The sequence below is a fragment of the Dendrobates tinctorius genome, unplaced genomic scaffold (genome assembly GCF_039654945.1).
Source record: "Dendrobates tinctorius isolate UK_male_01 unplaced genomic scaffold, ASM3965494v1 ptg000254l, whole genome shotgun sequence".
Taxonomy (NCBI): Eukaryota; Metazoa; Chordata; class Amphibia; order Anura; family Dendrobatidae; genus Dendrobates; species Dendrobates tinctorius.
In genome coordinates this window covers 18,765,208-18,790,961 of record NW_027361921.1, presented here as the reverse complement: position 1 = coordinate 18,790,961, position 25,754 = coordinate 18,765,208, and the positions used below count along the sequence as shown (strand labels likewise).

Here is a 25,754-nt window from a genome sequence, read left to right as displayed (position 1 = left end):
TTTTCAGAGAATTTAAGCTACTAGTTTCATAGAAACCCTTAATTTTTTCATTGACATTTGACAAATCTGAGTAGGTTTTCTTCTTGCAGGACCAATCTATCTTTTCTTAGTTTCATTGTGAGTTAAATAACAATTAAGTGTATGTTTACGCTTATCCTAAGTTCTACACCCAACACTTACATTAGAGTTTCTGCATAAAAAATGAGATTCAGACAAAACCAATTACTATAATGAGGCAGATAGAGTCACTTTGGACTCCATATGGCTACTATTCCGGCTGTGTCCAACTTTTAGGAGGTCCACAAATGCATGATTGCCTGCACTTTTGTGTATGCCTAAAAATATAAGACACTGCAGGAGCTAAGGCCAGACAAGACGAAAGCGACTCCATCTCTCTCATTAGAAACCTCCACGTAAATGCTCAGTGTGAATAAATTTCATTTCTTTGGAAATGCACATTATTAAAAAGTATTATGTCTACATACTGTGTAATTATAAGGTGAATGGCATGATTTGGTCCAAACCAACAAAGACTTCCTCTGCCTTTAAGACCAGTTCTTCCAAATGGATTCCTAGCACAAGTAGAAAGCAGGATAAATAATAAGAAAACATACTCTTTATAGATGCATTACAACTCTGTCATAGCAATCAAATTATGTAAAAGTTTGGACACCACTGGTAAAAATTATGGTTATTGCGACCAGTTAAGCAAGTTGAAGATGAAATGATCTTTAAAAAGCCTAAAGATAAAGAGTTTGTCCAGTCAAAATTGATAAGTCTGCAGTCACACTGTGTGACTGCAAACTTATGAATTCTCCCTGCGCATGAACCATGCACTGCGTGGATTTGCTGGTTTCATACAGGGAAGCGCAGGGTATGTATGGGCTCTACATACCCTTTTCCACACTCTTGTGTGGAGCAAGGCCGCACGCTCTACTGAAACACAGCCCACTGGCCGTCTGCATTACTAGACAGGGCATGGCTTCGGCCCAATATAAGTGTATGGAGTTAAGCCTTGCCCACTGGCCAGGGGTATCCTGTGGTCCTGCGTCTGAAACCAACAAGTCCTCACAGTGCACACTGCATGCGCTGGGAGGACTCATAAATCTGCAGTCACACACACTGAATGCAGACATCGATTTTGACCAGATAACCCCTTTAAAGATGACACAATCACAGTTAGCAAGATAAGTATTTGATGCCCTACCGATTTTGAAAGTTTTACCACCTACAAAGAATGGAGAGATTGGTAATTTTTATCGTAGCTATAATTTAACTGTAAGAGAGAGAATCAAAAAATAATATACAGAAAATCACACTATGTGATTTTTACATAATTAAATTGCATTTTATTGCATGGAATAAGTATTTGAAAACAATCCCTCCTACTCTGCACTCATTAGCTGTATTAACTGCACCTGTATGAACTTGTTCCCTGTATAAAATACACCTGTCTACACACTCGATTAATCATATTCCAACCTCTTCACCATGTCCAAGACCAAAGAGCTGCCTAAAGACACCGGGGACAAAATTGTAGACCTGTGTAAGGCTGGGATGGGCTACAGGATAATAGACAAGCAGCTTGGTGAGAGGAGTGGGAAATAACTGTTGGTGCAATTATTAGAAAATGGAATAAACACAAGATGACCGTCAATCTTTCTCGTCCTGGGACTCCATGCAAGGTCTCGTCTCATGGGGTAAGGATAATTCTGAGAAAGGTTACAAATCAGCTCAGAACTACATGGGAGAACCTTGTAAATGAACTGAAGAGAAATGAGATCACAGTTTCAAACAATTACCTTTAGCAATACACAATGCCATCATGGATTAAAATACTGCAGGACATGCAAGGTCCCCCTGCTCATGCCAGCACATGTCCAGGTCCATGTGAAGTTCAGAAATGACCATCTGGATAATCCAGAAGAGGCATAGTAGAAGGTCATGTGTTCAGATGAGACCAAAATAGAACATTTTGATATCAACTCCACTTTGGGTGTTTGGAGGAAGAAGAAGGATGTACAATCCCAAGAATACTGTGCCAACTGTGAAACATGGTGGGGGAGACATAATACTTTAGGGGTACTTTTCTGCAAAGAAGACAGAATGATGGCACCGTTTTGAAGGGAGGATGGATGTGGTCATGTATCGCAAGATTTTTGCCAACAACCTCTTTCCGTCAGTAAGAGTATTGAAGATGGGTCGTCGCTGGATCTTCCAGCATGACAATGACCTGAAACACACATCCAGGATAACTAAGGAGTGGCTCCATAAGAATAATTTCAAGGTCCTGGAGTGGCCTAGCCATTCTCCAGAACTGAACCCAATAGACAATCTTTGGAGGGAGCTGAAACGCAACGTTACCCAGCGACAGCCCCAAAACCTGAAAAATCTGGAGACAATCTGGAGGAGTGGGCCAAAATCCCTGCAGCAGTGTGTGCAAAATTGGTCAAGAACTACAGGAAACATCTGACCCCTGTAATTGCAAACGTAGGTTTATGTAGAAAATATTAAGTTCTGTTTTTCTATTGTATCAAATACTTATTTCATGCAATATAATGCAAATTAATTATGTAAAAATAATACAATATGATTTCATGGATTTTTTTAAAGCTTCTGTCTCTTGCAGTCGAGATAAAAATTACAGACTTCATTCTTTGTAGGTGGGAAAACTTGCAAAATCGGTAGTGTATCAAAAACTTACTTTCCCCACTGTACTTTGCATTTTAGGCAAAAAAAATACTGTTTATTTTCATCTTTTGCGTTTTAACTCCTTTTCCCCCCAAGGTTGTTTGCACCTTCATGAACAGGCTAAATTTTATCACTTTGACCAATGTCACTTTATGGACTGCTTCAATGGATCCTACTGATTCGGAGAATGTTTTTTTTTTACATATGGTACAATATGACAGTGGTAACATTTCTTCAATATGACTTACATTTTTTTGTGAAAAAATGGAAATTTGGCAAAAATTTAGAATATTTTGCAATTTTCTAACTTATAATTTTTGGCGCTTAAATCAGAGCGTCATGTCACACAAAATAGTTAATATATACAATTTTCCACATGTTGACTTTACATCAGCATAATTTTTAAAACTTTTTTTTTGTTAGGAAATTATAAGGGTTAAAAGTTGGCCAGCAATTTTCCATACAGACACTGTATAGAGCTGTCCGATTCTCAAACAGTATCGGATACCTGGTGTTCTTATTATGGTCACATCTACACAGAGTCAGCATGTGTGTGTGTGACACTCCGTAAATACATATATGGACATTTCTATTTCTCCATACACCGTATTGAGCTGTCCGATTCGCAAACAGTATTGTATATCTGCTGTTCGCATTACAGTCACATCTATACAGAGTCAGTGTGTGTGTGTGTGTGGCTCTCCGAAAATTCATATACGGACATTTCCATTTCTCCATACACCGTAAAGAGCTGTCCGCTTTTCAAACAGTGAAGCTATCTGTTTGTGACTCTGGAAAAACAAACCGAGGAGACTTTCCATTTTTCCAGACCTACACCGTATAGAGCTGTCCGCTTTTCAAACAGTATCATATATCTGCTGTTTGATTACGGTCAAATCTATACAGAGACATCGTGTGTCACTCCGTATAAAAATAGACGGAGATTACAATTTTCCATACAGACACCGTATAGAACTGTCTGATTCTCAAACAGTATTGTATATCTGCTGTTCGCATTACAGTCACATCTATACAGAGTCAGCGTGTGTGTTACACTCCGTAAATACATATACAGAGATTGTTAGTTGCACTAAAACTTATACAGCTGTACACTTCTGATACAGTACCGTATATCTGCTTGTTGGATTACGGTCCAATACATATTGTTAGAGGGTCTGTGACTAACAAAATATATACGTAGATTTAATTTTTTTAATACACCTTACACAGCTGTACACACGCTCCTCATACAGTACCATCTTTCTTCTGGTATTTTTGGTACATTTTCCCAAACATGAGGAAATGTTGTGAGTTCATTTTCCTCTTCACCGTCGATGTCTGATGAACTCCCTCTTCTGGTGAAGGAAGGTAGTGAGGCTGATTACCAAACACCTGATCTGGTAGATGATGACTGGGTAACAGGAAATTCTGACTGGATATAAGGCAGCCGACACCCTTCTGAACCCTCTGGTGATTTCTCTGCTGGATTCTTGGAGACCAGTCTGATTCCTGCTTCCCAAAGATAAGTTTTTGCTCTGCTATTGAACTTATTAGTTTTGTTTTGTTTACCTTGTTTTTTGGAGTTCAGCCATCCCCGGTCGGGGGTGTGCTGAGTTCCATTTTTGTCTCTGATCAGTTTGTCTCTTTGCTCTGTCTTCAGAATTTACCTGATTGCTGATATAGTCTTTTTGAAGTCCTAGCGACTTCAGGGCCTGTTTTTCCTATCAGACAGTTGGGACATTTTTTGGTAGGGTTTTTTACGGATTGCAGACAGCAGCTTTTCTATCCTGTCATTTTTAGTTAGCTTGGACCCCATCGTTTGTGCAACCTATCTTTCTATCTGTGTTAGTGTTTTCATCTTGCTTCACCGTCATTATATGTTGTGGGCTGCCTATTGCTTTGGGGTCTGCTCTGGGGCAGTTTAGATTTCCCCTTTCTTTCCTGCTGTGCGCCTTCGCAAACAGTGTCCCAAGCCGGCAGCCACGGATCACACCGGGCGACGTGGGTCAGGCTCCGGGGTCCTTTATTCCAACAGCTGCCTTTTTGAGTATAGAATGCAGCTGCGACTGAGGCAATTAAAGTTACCTCAGCCTCAGTCTTTCTAGCTGAGCCCTGTATTTCTCCACTACCTTCAGGAGCCACCTTCCCCAACAAGGCCTGGTCCTTCCTTCTCCAGAAACGGGCTTCACTGGTGGCTTATTGCACTTCCCGTGCCCCAAGGACCCTTTCCTTCCAGTCTATGAGCTTGGACAAGATTTTTCTCTCTTCTCTGACCCTCAGCCCTCTCACAGCAATCCTGCTCTTACTTTGTCCTGTCACCAACTGACAACTCTCTAGAAAGATCCATTTACCTCAGACTAGCTACACCCATCAACTGTCAGCTTGCTCTCTCTGATTGGATGCCCACAATCACTCCACTACATATGCTCCTCCCACTGTACCTACCTTCCACACTAACCCCCAACACCCTTTCCTAGACAGTCTGTGAGGAGGCCATCCTCCCGTCGGGTACACCCAGAAAGCACTGACTAAATAGTGTGTGTGTTGAGTGCAGGGTTAGGAGTCCTGAGTGGTGATCCCTCCTTACCAGAGGCTGGGATACAACACCTTTGGATGAGGTGCAGTACCTCTGTGGTGACCGTACCCTCAGGGGCGCCATAGTACCCTTTCTCAACTTTCGATATTGTTGTCGGATTCATACTGGGCCTGAAAGCGTCTGTGTTTGCCTCCTGAAATGTATATGGAGAATCAGTATGTTTAACCTATACTATATATACCTTGTATCTAGTTATACTGTACCATTTTGCAAATTTTTAGATGATTGTCTAATCCATACTGAGCCTGTGACCATCTGTGCCTAACTCATTAAATATCTACGGAGATTTGCAATTATCCCTAGACTGTATAGAGCTGTCCGCTTCTGAAACAGTACCATATATCTGCTGGTATTTTTAGTCCATTTTCACAAAAATTATTACGTATGGTGGAAGAGGCCGCGGATGTGGGTGTGGGGAGGCCAGCTGGTGCTGATGGTGGTGGTGCATCTGCTGGTATTGCCAAAAGCACAATAGCAGCTAAGGCAGGAGGTGTTGAGAATGCATCATCAGCTGGCACAAGAAGGCCTTTAAGGCTCCCTTTTCTGGGATTAGGTAAACTGCTTTTAAAGCCGGAGCATCTGGAACAGGTTTTGGCTTACATTGCCTAAACAGCCTCAAGCTCTATTGCCTCCTCTTCTGAAGTTACAAAAATTGCAAGCACAGAGTCATCAGTGCAGGCTTCTGGTCAGGAACCACACGTTTCCTTGTCTCCTTCACCCCCACTAAAAGTGAAGGATGCCGCAGCCCACACTTCAGATTACTCCATGGAGCTCTTTTCACAGGCCATGCCTGTGTTATCAAGTGAAATTCTGAATTCCCCAGTCCAACATGAATCGGAGATGGAGTTCACTGATGCACAGCCACTGCTAGATGATTCCGCTGGTACATTCACCCACAGCACTACATTACTCTCGCACTCTATAGAGCCAGAATGTGATGCTGATGAAACTCAGGTGCCCCTTCCTGCATACTATACCACCTTACACGGTGACACAGAGGAAGGTGCAGATGAAAGTGCCTGTTCCCTGAGCAGGTGGGGGAGTCCTACTCGTGGGCGACGGCAGTGGCACAGGGCCCCTCAAAGTACGCAAAAGTGTCTCTGCCGGTGGAAGGGTCCACTCGCCGTCAGACATACCATCGTACTATGAGGGGCCCTGTGCCAGTGCCGTTGCCCATGAGTGGGCCCCCCCATGCTTGCTCAGGGCCACAGCACTTGCAATACTTACCTCTCCCTGCCCCACCTCCGTGACGTCTTCCTGACAGTGACATTCAGGTTACAGAGCGTGATGACATCACGTCTGTATGCCCTCTACCGAAAAGGTACAAGTGCAGAGAGCATTAAAATGGCAATGCTGAGGAGTCCAGAGAAGAGCAAGCCCAGCAAGGAGAGATACTTAACTTTTTTAAAATGTTGGGAGCATTTTTTGGAGAGCAATATACCCTGGAGAATGATATATGGGGCCCATCATACACTGGAGCATCATCCATTTAGCCCATCACATACGGGAGCATTCCAAATGGGGGACATCAGACACTGGGGCAGCATTTACGGGGCCCATTATACACTGGAGCTTTAGAAATGGGGCCCATTATATGGACTCTATGGAGCATTATTTGGGCCCATAAGACAGTGGAGCATCATCCATGGGGACCAACATATACTGTAGCATTACGTGGAGCTTATCATATACTGTATGGAACATTATATGGGACCAATTATTCTGTATGGAGAAATATATGGGGCTCATTATTCTGTATGGCGCACTAGGTGGTGGCCATAATACTGTATGGGGTAATATACTGTCCATTTTTTGCGCTATTGTATAATTTAAAATAGATAATATCAGTCATGTCATGTAAGCAGTGAAGTATTTTTCATTGTACTATACCTATATTTCTGTGCCGTATCGGAGCATTATGAATTGTGGTATGTGTTAAAAGGGCGCACTGACACTCTTTGGCCCAGGGCACTCGAAAACCTGGTGCCAACCCTACCCCCCCACAACTTTAGCCAAATAACCCCCAGTTTTCAATGCGTAAACTATTATTATAAAGTAAATTAAGGTTGCCAAGCTTAAGTAATAAGAATTGATGTTGTTGGCATTGAAATGGGCACTGTAGGTGTGTTTACTGTCCTTCACTCCCGGCCGACTTTGCTTCCCCATTGACTTGCATTGGGTTTCGTGTTTCAGTCGTACCCCGACTTTTCCCTATAGTCGGCCAATTTCGTTCGACCTGACTTTTTAGACCCGAAAAAAGGCAAAGTCGCTCATCTCTAATCATCACCGATCTTCCACCAAATTTCACAGTGGGTGCAAGACACTGTGACTTGTATGCCTCTCCAGGTCTCTGTCTAAGGCTGGAGTCACACTAGAGAGAAATACACACGAGTGCTATGTGAGAAAAAATTGCATAGCACTCGGACCAATGTTAATCTATGGGGCAGCTCCCATCACTCGTTTTTTTCTCGCCCGTATTATACGTGTGAGAGAAATCGCAACATGCTGCAATTTCCACCGTATCTCGGCCGACACTCACCAATGCAAGTCTATGGGGGCGAGAAAAAAGCGGATTACACATGGACCATGCACGTAACTTGCAAGAAATACGCACCGGTGTCCTTTAGAAAAGCCAGTAATTCAGTGCGATATACTGTAAAATCACACTGACAGGTTAAAATAGAATAGACAGAATACATGTATACACATAGTATTGGTATATACTGTATATATATATATAATATATATATCAATGAGACACATATATATACCGTATATACTGTGCATAATCCGAGATTTTCAGCACATTTTTTTGTGCTGAAAATGCCCCCTCGGCTTCTACACAAGTCATTCTGCAGAAACCAGTGGGGGAGGGGGAGCGGTGGCAGTAGCAGGTGGCTGGGACATCATACTCACCCTCCTGTGGCAATGCTGAATGTCCCTTGCATCCTCCATTGTCCCAGCGCTGACAGCTTCTTTCTGCATTGAGTGGTCACATGGTACCGCTCATTAAGGTCATGTATATGGATGTGATTTCACTCCCATAGGCGTGGCGTCCATATTCATGACCTTAATGAGTGGTACCATGTGACCGCTCAATGCAGGAAGAAGCTGTCAGCGCGGGGACAACGGAGGATGCAGGGGACGTTCAGCATTGCCACAGGAGGGTGAGTATGGATGGGGGGAGCAGGGAGGACGGAGGAGGATGGGGGGAGCACGGAGGAGAATGGGGGGAGCACGGAGGAGGATGGAGGAGGATGGGGGAGCACAGAGGTGGACGGGGGGAGCACAGAGGAGGATGGGGGGAGCACGGAGGAGGACCGTGGGAGGACAAGGGAAGCACGGAGGAGGATGGGGGAGCATGGAGCAGGATGGGGGGAGCACTGAGGAGGACGGGGGTGCACTGAGGAGCATGGAGGAGCATGGGGGAGGACAGGAAGCTGAGCCATAGATAGAAAGATGGGACGGGGGAGCCGAGCCATGCATACTGGGAGGGTGAGAGCCACACAGAGCAGGATAGGGATGAGGGGACAATGCATACCTGGCTTATACTCGAGTCAATAAGCTTAACCAGTTTTCCGTGTCAAAATTAGGGTCCTCGGCTTATGCTCAGGTCAGCTTATACTCGAGTATATACGGTATATATTTATATTTCATAGATATATAGATAGCAGAGTAGGTTAAAATTCAATTGTCGGCATCTGTAAAATCATCGCAGAACCCGACAGGGTATGAGACATGGTTTACATATAGTAAACCATTGCATATCCATTATTTTTTTATATGTCCCTCACTAACAATCTTAGTAGTGTATGTGTTAAAATTTGGACCTGCAGGTGTTAATTTAAAGGATTAATTCACAGAAAAAAACTGGCGTGGGCTCAAGCGCAGTTTTCTCCACCAGAGAGGGCAAGCCAGTGACTGAGGGCAGAAATTATTAGCCTAGAGAGGGGGGATTGTTTTTGGGCCTACCCCTGGCTAAAAAAAATGTACCCCAGAAAAGGCGCATCAGTAATATGCACCAATTCTGGCACTTACCAGCTCTCTTCCAATTGCCCTGTAGCAGTGGCATATGGGGCAATAAGGGGTTAATGTCACCTTGCTATTGCAAGGTGACATTAAGCCTGGTTAATAATGGAGAGGTGTCAATAAGACACCTCTCCATTATTAATCCACTAGTCTGAAAAGGTTAAAATAAACACAGACTCATCAAGAAAATAGACTTTTAATGAAATAAATAAACACATTTTTTTCCATCTTTATTTCACTCCCAATCCACTCAAAGTCATCGTTCTGTAAAAAATCCAAAATAAAAAAGCAACAATATCCCATACCTGTCCACCGTACAGTCAAGCCCCACACCGCAATCCATATGAAGGGGGTTAAATAGTTTACAACCGGGAGCGATGCTAATGCGACCGGCCTGGCTATAAACCACAGCGGAATGAAGGAAAAGCTGCCTGCTCAGCCCTCCCTGCCTGACCGGAGATGAACTGATTAGTGTGGGAAGGTTTCTGAATACTTTCCCACGCTGTCAGTTCATCGCGGGTCAGGCAGTGAGTTTGCGCAGCCTCATTGACTGCCGCTGTCGTCACTTAACTGAGAAAGGCAGCGTGCCGAAATGCGCATAGGGAAAGACGCCATCCAGAGGATAGGGATATATACTCTTGTAAGTCTATTTCTATTGCTGTGATTTATTAATATTACCTACTGGATTCCTAGTTCCTATTCCATGCACTTTTGCACTGTACACTTTATTGTATTGATTATTATCCATTAGGTATTAATGATTTTTTATCACTTTTTCATCATATCTTTATATATATATATGAAAACACGAATAGGACCAGCTGTCCTCCGAACTCTGGATGATAAATACTTGTTCTCTCTGTATTGCACGGACAAGGACTGGGAACTAGTCCAACAATGTGGAAATCAAAGCAGAAACGTCCAGCAAACGGAAACTTCAGGTAATTTAAAAAAAATCCAAAAATTTATTGCAGATGAATTAAAATATATCCAGAGTTCAGTAACAAGATGCAGATATAATGCTGAATAGACTACGCGTTTCGGCGGAAAAGAAACTGTCGCCTTTTTCACGATCTTGAAGAAGGCGACAGTTTCTTTTCTGCCGAAACGCGTAGTCTGTTCAGCATTATGTATGCATCTTGTTACTGAACTCTGGATATATTTTAATTCATCTGCAATAAATTTTTTGATTTTTTTTAAAATTACCTGAAGTTTCCGTTTTTGCTGGACGTTTCTGCTTTGATTTCCATCTTTATATATATATATATTTTTTTTGTTTGTTTTTTATCATGGATTTTTTTATCACATGTATGCTCTTTAATGTATATATTTTTTATCATGTTTTGATCACTTTGCAATCCATTGCTATTTTTTGTGTCAATGTATTTCCGTGTTACTCAATTATTGATTACATTGATTACCTTTATATATTTATTATTATTTTTATTTTTATTTTTTGTTTTTTGCACAATTACTTTTATCTTTCAATATTATTTCCTGGGTGTGCGTCCCATCTTGAGATCTTTAGCATTTCGAGACATTTTGCATTGTATTTCCCCTTGTTTTTAACCTGTATTTTACTATTAATATTGTACAATAAAGTATTATACATACATACATACACAGGGGTTGGACAAAATAATGGAAACACCTGGAACAAAAGTTAGTTTAATATGGTGTAGGTCCACCTTTTGTGGCGATTACAGCCTCAGTTATCTGAGGTAGGGATTCATACAAGGTCTGAATTGTTTCCAAAGGAATTGCAGCCTATTCTTCAGGTAAAACATCCTCCAGTTCTTTGAGCGATGATGGCGGCAGAAATCGACGTCTAACTTGAATCTCTAAAATCGGCCATAAATGCTTAATAATGTTGAGGTCTGGGGATTGTGGGGGCAAGATGCGATGCTCAACTTCATTACAATGTTCCTCATGCCATGCTTTAATGATTCTAGCTGTATGAATTGGTGCATTATAATCATGAAAGATGGCGTTACCCTCCAGGAACAGTGCTTGAACCATAGGATGCACTTGGTCGCCCAAAATGCCTAAATAATCGTGGCTGCTAATTCTTCCATGAAGGGATATCATTGGCCCAGCGGATCTCCACGAAATAGCACCCCAGATCATCACAGAACCTCCGCCATGTTTTACGGTTGGAAGAAGGAAGTTTGGATGGAAAGCTTCTTTCAGCTGTCTCCAAACGTACACTCGGCCGGAGGTCGGAAATAGGGTAACCGATGATTCGTCTGAGAATATCACATGTTTCCATTGCTCGAGGGAACTATTCTGGAGGTTTCTACACCACTCTAAATGCTTGGAAACATTTGCATTGAGAGCAGCGGTTTTCGAATTGCAGCTCTTCCGTGGAATCCAGATTTGTGCAGCTCCCGACAAACATTTTTCTTGGAAACTGGGTTCTGTAGGTTTTCATTGAGCTCAGCAGTGATTTTCGGAGCCGTGGTCTTGCGATCCTCTCTCACAATTCGCTTTAGAGTCAGACGGTCTCTCTCAGTCAACTTCGACTTTCGGCCGGACCTGTGCTTTGCTGCGGACGTTATTCCTTCTCTTTCAAACGCAGTCATTACTCTGGAGACAGTACCTCTTGACACGCCAAGCATTCGGGCACTTTCTGTTACACTAGCGCCTGCCATACGAGCACCAACAATTTGGCCTCTTTCAAAATCCGAGAAGTCTGAAATTGGTATCAGGTTTTCATCAATGTTCTTACAATTCTGCAAAACAAACAGTTAATTTACATACACATATCACATAGCACAAATAATCAACTGCAAAACATTACCATATGTCACGGTTTGCATGTTTATAACATGTGCGAAGATTATGATGCCAAAATGTTAGGTGTTTCCATTATTTTGTCCAACCCCTGATATATATATATACTAGCTGAAGAGCCCGGCACTGCCCGGGCATAATAACTAACTGTGGTTAGTTATAACAAATTATAATTATCCTCCATCCCATAGTCCCGTGCCCATATACCCATCAATCATATCCAGGATCCCATAGACCCGTGCCCATATACCCATCATACATATCCTCTATCCCATAGTCGAGTGCACATATACCCATCACACATCCTCCATCCCATAGTCCCATGCCCTTATACCCATCATACATATTCTCCATCCCATAGTCCCATGCCCATATACCCATCATACATATTCGCCATCCCATAGTCGAGTGCCCATATACCCATCACACATCCTTCATCTCATAGTCCCATGCCCATATACCATCATACATATCCTCCATCCCATAGTCCCATGCCCATATACCCATCATACATATCCATCATACCATAGTCCCGTGCCCATATACCCGTCATATATATCCTCCATCCCATAGTCCAGTGCCCATATACCCATCACACATCCTCCATCCCATAGTCCTGTGCCCATATACCCATCACACATCCTCCATCCCATAGTCCAGTGCCCATATACCCATCACACATCCTCATCCCCTAGTCAACCATTATGACATCATAATGAGCGGCGGGGCTTGCAACCTATGATGACATCAGCGTCGCCATGGCAACCATTATGACATTATAATGAGGGGCGGGGCTTGATGCACACACACTTTTTCCCCATTATGTAGATAGGGGCAAAATTGTTTGGTGAATTGGAACGCGCGGGGTTAAAATTTCGCCTCACAACATAGCTTAGGACACTCTCGGGGTTCAGACGTGTGACTGTGCCAAATTTTGTAGCTGTAGCTGCGATGGTGCGGATGCCAATTCCGGACATACACACACATACACATATACATACATACACACACTTGACCTTTATATATTACTAGCTGAAGAGCCTGGCGTTGCCCGGGCATAGTAACTAACTGTGGTTAGTTATAGCAAATTATAATTATCCTCCATCCCATAGTCCCCTGCCCATATACCCATCATACATATCCATGATCCCATAGACCAGTGCCCATATACCCATCATACATATCCTCCATCCCATAGTCGAGTGCCCATATACCCATCACACATCCTCCATCCCATAGTCCCATGCCCATATACCCATCACACATATCCTCCATCCCATAGTCCCATGCCCATATACCCATCATACATATTCGCCATCCCATAGTCGAGAGCCCATATACCCATCACACATCCTTCATCTCATAGTCCTATGCCCCTATACCCATCACACATATCCTCCATCCCATAGTCCTGTGCCCATATACCCATCATACATATCCTCCATCCCATAGTCCAGTGCCCATATACCCATCACACATCCTCCATCCCATAGTCCCGTGCCCATATACCCGTCATACATATCCTCCATCCCATAGTCCAGTGCCTATATACCCATCACACATCCTCCATCCCATAGTCAACCATTATGACATCATAATGAGCGGCGGGGCTTGCAACCTATGATGACATCAGCGTCGCCATGGCAACCATTATGACATCATAATGAGGGGCGGGGCTTGACACACACACTTTTTCCCCATTATGTAGATAGGGGCAAAATTGTTTGGTGAATTGGAATGTGCGGGGTTAAAATTTCACCTCACAACATAGCTTAGGACACTCTCGGGGTCCAGACGTGTGACTGTGCCAAATTTTGTGGCTGTAGCTGCGACGGTGCGAATGCCTATCCCGGACATACACACACATACACACACACACACCCATACATACATACCTACACACCCACATTGAGCATTATATAGTAGATGTATATATATATATATAGATATATATACTAGCTGAAGAGCCCGGCGCTGTCCGGGCATAGTAACTAACTGTGGTTAGTTATAGCAAATTACAATTATCCTCCATCCCATAGTCCTGTGCCCATATACCCATCATACATATCCACGATCCCATAGGCCTGTGCCCATATACCCATCATACATATCCTCCATCCCATAGTCGAGTGCCCATATACCCATCATACATATTCTCCATCCCATAGTCCCATGCCCATATACCCATCATACATATCCTCCATCCCATAGTCCTGTGTCCATATACCCATCATACATATCCGCCATCTCATAGTCCCGTGCCCATATACCCGTCATACATCCTCCATCCCATAGTCCAGTTCCCATATACCCATCACACATCCTCCATTCCATAGTCAACCATTATGACATCATAATGAGCGGCGGCAGGGCTTGCAACTTTTGATGACATCAGCGTCACCATGGCAACCATTGTGACATCATAATGAGGCGCGGGGCTTGATACGCACACACTGCTTCCCCAGTATGCAAATAGCGGCATTATAACATCACAATGAGGGGCGGGGCTTGACGCGCACAAACTTTTTCCCCCAGTATGTAGATAGGTGCAAAATTGTTTGGTGAATTGGAACGCACAGGGTTAAAATTTCACCTCACAACATAGCTTAGGACGCTCTCTGGGTCCAGATGTGTGACTGTGCCAAATTTTGTGGCTGTAGCTGCGACGGTGCGGATGCCTATCCCGGACATACACACATACACACACACACATACACACATACATACACACTTTGAGCTTTATATATTAGATATCTATAATATGACTGGCTAAGCGTCACTGTCCGAAGCCTTTATGCGCAGTCTTGCTCCAGACAGAATGAGACAACCAGCGGTGAGGAGTGTGTATGGCGTCGGACATGGCGGTACGCATACACAATGCATACCGTTATGTCCGGCTCCATACTTACATACTTACCTGACCGAGAGGAGCGTTGCCACGGTGCTTCTCTTTGGCCGAAGAGTGGGGCAGGAGTGCGGCCGGAATCGCGCATGCGCATAGCTGAAGACACATTTTACTGAAGACACATTTGCAGTGTGTCTTCAGCAATATGGTGCCAGACAGAGCTATGGGCATGCGCTTACTCCAGCACCAGACTCCTCCCCCGGCCTCTGGCAGAACGTGACAGGAAGCACTGAAGCACAGGGAAGAAGGGTGAGTATAAATGGGTTCTTTTTGTATGTGTGTAATTTAATAGGAGTGAGGGGACCATGCATGCCAGGAAAGGGGGATAGGGGACCATGCATACCACGAAAGGGTGGTGAGGCGACTACGCATACCACGAAAGGGGAGTGAGGGGACCATGCATTCCATGAAAGGATGGTGAGGGGACCACGCATACCATGAAAGGGGAGTGAGGGGACAATGCATACCACGAAAGGATGGTGAGGGGACCACGCATACCACGAAAGGGGAGTCAGGGGACCATGCATACCACGAAAGGGGGGTGAGGGGACCATGCATACCACAAAAGGGGGGTGAGGGGAGATTGCATACCACGAAAGGGGAGTGATAGGACTATGCATACCACGAAAGGGGAGTGAGGGGATCATGCATATCACGAAAGGGGAGTGAGGGGACCATGCATACCACAGAAGGGGGGTGAGGGGAACATGCATATCACGAAAGGGGGTGAGGGGACCATGCATACCATGAAAGGAGGGTGAGGGAACCATACATAACACGAAAGGGGGGTGAGGGGACCATGCATACCATGAAAAGGGGATTGAGGGGACCATGTATACCAGGATTGGGGGGCGAAGGGACCCTGCATACCAGGATTGGGGGGCGAGAGGACCATGCAAACCAGGATAGGGGGGTGAGAGGACCATGCATACCAGGATTGAGCTGTGAGGGGACCATGCATACCAGGATAGGGATGAGGGGAGCCATGCACACCAGGATAGGAGGGGGCAGCACATACCAGGATAGGAGACCATATACCAATAAAAATGCCCACCACCCGGGCGTAGAACAGGTTCATAGCTAATATATATTGTGGTGTAGTGACCACTATGTCTGCTAGGGGGCGCTGTGTGGGTGTCCCAGGATGGGTGTACAGGCACATTCAGTGTGGTAACAGGAGCAGGGTCCTAAATGACCATTATGTGCCTCAAGGTGGGTGGCCTTGGGATGCAGGCTCCAGGGTGTATTGATCAGCAGAGGTACTGCTGATATTTCTGTTACACTGTGTCAGGTAAGCCTGTGTGTGTCTGTGTACAATAGAACCTTTAGTGAGGTCATAGCCATGTGATCACCTGTGGGTGTGGTTACAGGGCTATGTAATTGAGGTGTTTAGCACATGTGAGAGAGTGTGGGGGAGTCTGTCAGAGTGTGGACAGACTTCCATGTGTCCAGGTGGGACACTATAGAAAGTGTATATGGGGAAGACTACAGCTCCCAGCATGTGCTGAGACTCTCGGTCCGAGTCTCCAACCATGGACATTTGTGTTCTTTTGCCTAAGCTAGAGGCTATTTTGGTAATGTGCTGCCTTGTGGGTTTATGATGCAAATAAACCTCATGAACTTTGGGAAGAACCTGTCGCATATTTGTCTCCCGCTGCACCCAAGCGAGTCACATCCCTACAATATACAGTGGGGAAAAAAAGTATTTAGTCAGTCAGCAATAGTGCAAGTTCCACCACTTAAAAAGATGAGAGGCGTCTGTAATTTACATCATAGGTAGACCTCAACTATGGGAGACAAACTGAGAAAAAAAAATCCAGAAAATCACATTGTCTGTTTTTTTTTCATTTTATTTGCATATTATGGTGGAAAATAAGTATTTGGTCAGAAACAAGCAATCAAGATTTCTGGCTCTCACAGACCTGTAACTTCTTCTTTAAGAGTCTCCTTTTTCCTCCACTCATTACTTGTAGTAATGGCACCTGTTTAAACTTGTTATCAGTATAAAAAGACACCTGTGCACACCCTCAAACAGTCTGACTCCAAACTCCACTATGGTGAAGACCAAAGAGCTGTCAAAGGACACCAGAAACAAAATTGTAGCCCTGCACCAGGCTGGGAAGACTGAATCTGCAATAGCCAACCAGCTTGGAGTGAAGAAATCAACTGTGGGAGCAATAATTAGAAAATGGAAGACATACAAGACCACTGATAATCTCCCTCGATCTGGTGCTCCACGCAAAATCCCACCCCGTGGGGTCAGAATGATCACAAGAACGGTGAACAAAAATCCCAGAACCACGCGGGGGGACCTAGTGAATGAACTGCAGAGAGCTGGGACCAATGTAACAAGGCCTACCATAAGTAACACACTACGCCACCATGGACTCAGATCCTGCAGTGCCAGACGTGTCCCACTGCTTAAGCCTGTACATGTCCGTGCCCGTCTGAAGTTTGCTAGAGAGCATTTGGATGATCCAGAGGAGTTTTGGGAGAATGTCCTATGGTCTGATGAAACCAAACTGGAACTGTTTGGTAGAAACACAACTTGTCGTGTTTGGAGGAAAAAGAATACTGAGTTGCATCCATCAAACACCATACCTACTGTAAAGCATGGTGGTGGAAACATCATGCTTTGGGGCTGTTTCACTGCAAAGGGGCCAGGACGACTGATCCGGGTACATGAAAGAATGAATGGGGCCATGTATCGTGAGATTTTGAGTGCAAACCTCCTTCCATCAGCAAGGGCATTGAAGATGAAACGTGGCTGGGTCTTTCAACATGACAATGATCCAAAGCACACCACCAGGGCAACGAAGGAGTGGCTTCATAAGAAGCATTTCAAGGTCCTGGAGTGGCCTAGCCAGTCTCCAGATCTCAACCCTATAGAAAACCTTTGGAGGGAGTTGAAAGTCCGTGTTGCCAAGCGAAAAGCCAAAAACATCACTGCTCTAGAGGATATCTGCATGGAGGAATGGGCCAACATACCAACAACAGTGTGTGGCAACCTTGTGAAGACTTACAGAAAACGTTTGACCTCTGTCATTGCCAACAAAGGATATATCACAAAGTATTGAGATGAAATTTTGTTTCTGACCAAATACTTATTTTCCACCATAATATGCAAATAAAATGAAAAAAAAACAGACAATGTGATTTTCTGGATTTTTTTTTCTCAGTTTGTCTCCCATAGTTGAGGTCTACCTATGATGTAAATTACAGACGCCTCTCATCTTTTTAAGTGGTGGAACTTGCACTATTGCTGACTGACTAAATACTTTTTTTCCCCACTGTATATATCAAGAGAAAATGGAACAGCACAATCCAAAATCTTCAAGTGCACAGGCCTCCCAAGCAATTATCCCAAAGGCCAAAATTCACATATGAAAAAACTGAAGGCAGCACTCCCTTTCAGAGAGAAAAAAATGTGGTTTTATTTCAGACCCACATGGTTGGCGACTAGAGTTGAGCGAAACGGGTCGGTCAAATTCAAAAGTCGGCGACTTTCGCTGAAGTTGGGTTTCATGAAACGAAACCCGACCATAGCGTGAGGTCAGCCACGAGGTCGGCGACCAGAGCGCCAAAGTCGCGTTTCAAATGATGCTTCCAGCGCACTTTTTCAGCGAATGATGGAGGACGCACACTGTGGGCAACGCGATGACATAGGCATCGGTCACCACCATCTTTGAGAAGGGCATGCAAGTGATTGGCTGGCTTTGTGTGGCGTCACAGGGGCTATAAAAGGGCGCGCACGCCGACCGCCATCTTACTTCTGCCGATTTTAGCATTAGGGAGAGGTTGCAGCTGCTGATTCAGAATAAGGGAGAGCGTTAGGCAGGGAAGAAAAACCAAAAAACTGCTTCTGCTGTTACCGATTTCCACTGTACAACACAACAGTTTGTGTGCAGTGACAGGGGAGGCTATATTTTTGTGCATCAGCTCTGTTGTTTATTAGGCTGCCTTATAAGGCTCCCTGATAACTGCATTGCTGTTTGCACACTGCTGAGCAAACTGCTTTTTTAAAAGCAAAAATACTTTTCTTCCTCTTTTCTGCACAGTTACCAAGTGTTCATTTTTCCACCCTTTTGTGTGCAGCAGTCCTGCTTATTAGGCTGCCTGCGTCCATACTTGGACTGAGAGCATCATTGTCAGCCTCCTAAAATCTCTAGTGAGATCCAAATTCTCACCAATACTATATACACCCTCCACCTTGTCATACACCATACAATTTCAGCCTGTTACATTGAGGTGTAATCTCTACTGGCCCTGAGATACTAGTTCAGCGTTCTCAAATCTCTAGTGAGATTCAAATTCTCACCAATACTATATACACCTTCTACCTTGTTTTACAGTACCATATAGCTGGTGGTATTTTGGGTACATTTTCTCAAAAATGAGGAAGTATGGTGGAAGAGGTCGGGGAAGTGGGCGGGGGTTGCCAGCTGGTCCTGATGGTGTTGGTGGTGCATCTGTTGGTAGTGGCAAAAGCACAATAGCACCTAAGGCAGGAGGTGTTGAGCCTGCGTCATCGTCTGGCTCCACAAGGCCTTGAAGGTTCCCTTTTCTGGGAGTAGGTAAACCACTTTTAAAGCCGGAGCTTCAGGAACAAGTTTTGGCTTACATTGCTGACACAGCCTCCAGCTCTCTCGCCTCCTCTTCTGAAGTTTCAAAAAATAAAAGCACTGAGTCGTTAGTGGAGGCTCCTGGTCAGGAACAACACCTTTCCTTGTGTCCTTCACCCCTACCAAAAGTGAAGGATGCAGCAGGCCACACTACAGATTACTCCATGGAGATTTTTTCACATACCATGCCTGGGTTATCAAGTCAAATCGTGAATTCCCAAGTCCAAGATGAATCTGACATGGAGTGCACTGATGCACAGCCACTGCAAGATTTTTCTGCTGGTACATTCACTCAGAGCACTACATTGTCCTCGCAGTGTACTGAGGCAGAGTCAGACCCTGATGAAACTCAGGTGCCCCTTCCCGCATACTATACCACCTTACATGGTGACAAAGAGGAAGGTGCAGATGAAAGTGCAGGTTCCTTGAGCAGGTGGGGGGGCATACTCATGGGCGACGGCACTGGCACAGCGCCCCTCATAGTACGCAAAAGTGTCTATGCCGGTGGGAGGACCCTCCACCCGCCGTCAGACACACCACCATACTATGAGGGGCCCTGTGCCAGTGCCGTCGCCAACGAGTGGGCCGCCCCTGCTTGCTCAGGATCACATCACTTGCAAAGTTGAAATACTTACCTCTCCCTGCTCCACCGCTGTGACGTCTTCTGCGTTTCCTGACAGTGACATTCTGGTCAGAGAGCACGATGACATCATGTCTGTACGCCCTCTGTCTAAGCAGTCCAAGTGCAGTGAGATGGAAGATGGGGACGACGAGGAGTCCAGACTAGTACAGGGATTCCCTAGCGAGGAGACTTATTTAATTGTTTTCAATGTTGGGACAGCAATTTTTGGGGAGCACTATACTCTGGAGAATGATATATGAGGCCCACCATACATTGGAGCATTCCAAAGGTGGACATCAGACACTGGAGCAGCATTTTCAGGTCCCATTATACACTGCAGCATTAGAAATGGGGCCCATTATATATGGAGCATTATTTGGGCCCATAAGACAGTGGAGCTTCATCCAAGGGGACGAACACATACTGTAGCATTATGTGGAGCTCATCATATACTGTATGGAACATTATATGGGACCAATGATTCTGTATGGAGAAATATATGGGCCTCATTACTCTGTATAGCGCACTATGCGGTGGCCGTAATACTGTATGGAGTTATATACTGTCCGTTTTTGGAGCTATTGGAAAATTTATAATGGATATCAGTCATGAGATGTAAGAAGTGAAGTATTTTTCATTGTACTATACCGCTATTTCTCTGCCGTATCAGAGGATCATGAATTGTGGCATGTGTTAAAGGAGCCCAGTGACACTCTGGCCCTGGGCCAATGAAAATCTGGAGCCAGCCCTACCCCCCCACAACTTTAGCTAAATAACCCCCAGTTTTCAATGCCAAACTATTATTATAAAGTAAATTAAGGTTGACAAGCTTAAGTAATAAGAATTGATGTTTTTGGCATTAAAATGGGTACTGTAGGTGTGTTTCCTGTCCTCCACTCCCTGCTGACCTTGGTTCCCCATTGACTTGCATTGGGTTTCGTGTTTCAGTCGGCCTTCGACTTTTCACGGTAATCAGCTGATTGCGTTTGACCCGACTTTTGAGAAAGTCGGGTTTCATGAAACCCGACTCGACCCGAAAAAAGGCTAAGTCGCTCATCCCTATTGGCGACGTTTCGGCTCATGCAGAGCCTTTATCAATAGGTTCTGCATGAGCCAAAACGTCGCCAACCATGTGGGTCTGAAATAAAACCACATTTTTTTCTCCCTGAAAGGTGCTGCCTTCAGTTTTTATATATATATATATATCAAAAAAGGGGCAGCACTACCAAAATTATACAATTGGTGCAAAACCTATTCAGCAGTGTCCAAACAGCCAAGTTAATAAAAGTAAAAAGTAGGCAGCACTCCAAATTGAATGTGAAAAAAAGTGGATACTTTACTGATCCTCAGGTGGCCACCTGAGGATCAGTAAAGTATCCACTTTTTTCACATTTAATTTGGAGTGCTGCCTGTTTTTTTTACATAGATATATATATATTATACTGTATATTTGATTTTACAAATATTTGAGGCAATGGACCCATTGTATGTCCATTTTGCAAGCCGGCGAGAAAATCTCGCCGTACGGATGGCACACGAATACTTTGATAAGAGGAAATCACATCCTCACACTGCACACGGATGACATATGGATCACTGTTCATGAAACATTTGTGCACTTCTCGTCCGTGAAAAATGGACTGATTTTTTATATGTGTAGTGTTACTCCGGCCTAACCTTTAGATGACCAGGTGTTGGGAAAAGCTGAAAATTAGACACATCAGAGAAGATTACCTTACTCAAGTCCTCTATGGTCCAATCCTTATGGTCTTTGACAAACTTCAGCCTGGCACTCCTTTGCTTCTCTTTGATGAAAGGCTTTTTTCTAGCTTTACATGACTTGAGCCCTGCCTCTAGGAGCCTGTTACAAACTGTTTGAAACAATTATATGGGTACTACGGAATCTGATTGCGTGGGATAATATGACACTGAGACCAAAGATGATGAAAATAAGTACTGTATATTTAACAAGTGTAACAAAACTCACAGGACACTTCCTGCAGTAGTAACGAAAACACAGCACAATATGGAATGATGCAAGTAAAGCAAATCTAACAGATTACTTCCTGCAATTGTAACGATAACACAGCTCAATATAGAGATGTCCAGAGTAACTGAAGAGTGAGGCACAACCCTTAATATAACCAGTCCAACAGTAACATAATGCAGGTGTGTACAAGGCACTAAACGTAGGAGTCCAGCAGAAAGTATGTGAGTAAGCACACAGCATTTAATGAGGCAGTCCAGGGATATTAAGAATTAGCACGCACACAGCACTAATATGTAGAAGTCCAGCAATCATAAGGGTGGAAATGCACATGGCACTTACACATGGAAGTCCAGCTTTCTACAGGAGTGGCATTAACACGAGAAGGTCACTATGTGTACCTTTTGGGCTGTAAGTCCCACACAAGTCCCGCACAGCAGCCCACACAAACACAGACCTAGAGGAGAAGATGATGTCAGGATTCCGTACAGGCCACAGCAGTTCCAGGAGTGAATAGCTCCAATCAGACGTCCAGACAGTAGTTAAGCACAAATGGCATCAGGGAGATGCCCAGAGGACTGTAGGCAGCAGAATGAGGAGAGGCAGAGCACCAAGTAGTGAGCAGCAGCAGCAGGTAGTCCACCAGCAGAACAGCAGGAGCTCAGGAGCCAACAGCAACCAAATACTCAGGCAAAGAGGAGCACACAATCTGGACTTAAATTATCAGGAGAGGCAAGAAGTTTGATGGCAGGGCGAGAAATAAGACTCCATCTTGGATCAGGGCAAACAGGCATAAAGGAAAATCCAGAATCCTTACACTGTTCTTGCCGTGCACTTCACCCCAGCTGCCATTTGCCATTCCTTTTGTAGGTCACTTGATATCATCCTGCGGTTGCTGAGTGATATTCAAATAAGATGACAGTCATCCTGGTAAGTAGAGAGTCGTTTTTGCCCTCTGCCAGTCTGTAGCTTTGTTGTCCCCAATGACTGCTGCTTGACCTTGTTGTAATGGACTACCATCTTAGCAATTTTAAGGATGGAGACAACATGACACTCACTGTATACCTCTGCTAGTAAAACCAGAATTGAGCCCTTCTTTTCCTCACTCAAGACATTTCTTTTCAACTACTTTGGCGTGGTTAAAAGTTATTTTTTCATTCTTATTACTTTTGGGATATTACTAGCACTTGTTTTGCCATCCAGTTTGTCCTATTGCAAGAGGATTGTGAACACCACAGCAGGGTTTTTTTTTATACTTTCCTTAGTTAAATAAGATTTGCTTCAGGTGATCACTAGAGTTGAGCGACTTTTGGTTTTTTAGGGTCGAGTTTCGTTTCGTGAAACCCGACTTTTCCAAAAGTCGGGTCGAGCAAGATCGTCCGATTATAGGGAAAAGTCGGGGTCGTCCCGAAACACGAAACCCAATGTAAGTCAATGGGGAATAAAAGTCGGCAGTGAGAGGAGGACAGGAAACACACCTACAGTGCCCATTTGAATGCCAAAAGCATCAATTCTTCTTACTTAAGCTTGTCAACCTTAATTAACTTCATAATACAAGTTACGCACTGAAAAATGGGGGTTATTTGGCTAAAGTTGTGGGGGGGGAGGGCTGGCTCCAGGTTTTCATGTGCCCTGGGCGAAAGAGCGCCCCTTTAACACATACCACAACTCATCATGCTCCGATACGGCAGAGAAATAGCGGTATAGTACAATGAAAAATACTTCACTTTTTACATCTCATGACAAGGCCCATCTATTTCTCCATACAGAATCATTGGTCCCATATAATATTTGAAACAGTATATGATGAGCTCCACATAATGCTACAGTATATGTTGGTCCCCATGGATGAAGCTCCACTGTCTTATGGGCCCAAATAATGCTCCAAACATAATGGGCCCCATTTCTAATGCTCTAGTGTATAATGGGCCCTGTAAATGCTGCTCCAGTGTCTGATGTCCACCTTTGGAATGTTCCAGTGTATGGTGGGCCCCATCTATCATTCTCCAGAGTATAGTGCTCCCCAAAAATTGCTGTCCCAACATTGAAAACAATCAAATAAGTCTCCTCGCTAGGGAATCCCTGTACTAGTCTGGACTCCTCGTCGTCCCCATCTTCCATCTCACTGCACAGTATTTCAACCTTGCAAGTGCTGTGATCCTGAGCAAGCAGGGGGGGCCCACTCGTTGGCGACGGTACTGGCACAGGGCCCCTGATAGTACGGTGGTGTGTCTGATGGCGGGTGGGCCGAACCTGCACTTTCATCTGCAGCTTCCTCTTTGTCACCGTGTAAGATGGAACTGTATATGGGAAGGGTAACCTGAGTTTCATCAGGGTCAGATTCAGGCCGTGTAGCGTGCGAGGGGAATGTAGTGGTCTGGGTCAATGTACCAGCAGATTCATCGAGCAGTGGCTGGGCATCAGTGCACTTGTGTCGCCCCCAGGAGTACGGTCGCCACAGTGGCATTACCTTCTTCCTAGGGAGTGTGATGTCATGCTTGGGAGCAACGAACGATCTCTCTAGCAGGTTAACTGATTGGGCGGCGTTATTCCCACGAGTCATGACCCTCCAAACAGCGTTCATGAAGGCAAAGTGTTTGTTTTACGTGGGCAGTATGGTTGCAAAGCTGAACCTTAAAGGAATGTCCAGAAGGGCACCACCAGGAGTGGAGCCTACGGTTAAATTCGACTCCACCTGGGAAACCTCAACCATGCCAGCTACAGAACTGATGCACACATTGCAAGCTTAATTCCGTTAACGAACGAGACTCCGTCATGCCCCGCGGTCCGAGTCCGGCTTACTAGAGGGACACGTGAGGCTCTGGCACATGAGATTGGCCAATAACTGGTGTGTCATGCCCTTACATGTCCGTGGCTGCATGTGCGCTACACTAAAAAGGCCAGCGTTTGTCGCTTACAGGTGCAGATAACCCGCTGAACAACGTTAGTGATGGGGATCACTGATTACAATTATTACCCGCGAACAATGATTTCCCAGTAAGTGCAGGTCAACCGCAGTTCCGGAATTAGGCCTAACCGTCATTCCTGAAAAAATGAAAAACTTACGTATGCAAACCACAGGTGCTGTAGCTTGTTTAACAGCTCGCCAGCCGTTCTCACGCCCAGTATGGATTACACGTGATTGCACAAAGGTGAGAAAGGGTACCGTATCCCCAGATAACATGTATGGATAGTGTACACATTCAAAATATATGTCTATACATCAGGAGGCAGGCTCAGATGGTGTTAGGCCCAGTATGGATTGCACGTGATTGCACAAAGGTTAGAAAGGGTACCGTATCCCCAGATAACATGTATGGATAGCGTACACATTCAAAATATATGTCTATACATCAGGAGACAGGCTCAGATGGTGTTAGGCCCAGTATGGATTGCACGTGATTGCACAAAGGTGAGAAAGGGTACTGTATCCCCAGATAACATGTATGGATAGCGTACACATTCAAAATATATATCTATACATCAGGAGGCAGGCTCAAACGGTGTCA

General features: G+C 44.5%; 1 protein-coding gene across 1 annotated transcript in view; it reads right to left on the bottom strand.

Annotated features, from left to right (window-relative positions):
- The window catches only part of TRPM2 (transient receptor potential cation channel subfamily M member 2), a 1,217,227-nt gene that overhangs the window by 185,465 nt on the left and 1,006,008 nt on the right, over positions 1 to 25,754 (bottom strand). Inside the window, exon 31 of the mRNA XM_073558209.1 lies at positions 486 to 572. Within this exon, the coding sequence (XP_073414310.1) occupies positions 486 to 572 (87 nt within the window). The remainder of the gene's footprint in view (positions 1 to 485; positions 573 to 25,754) is intronic.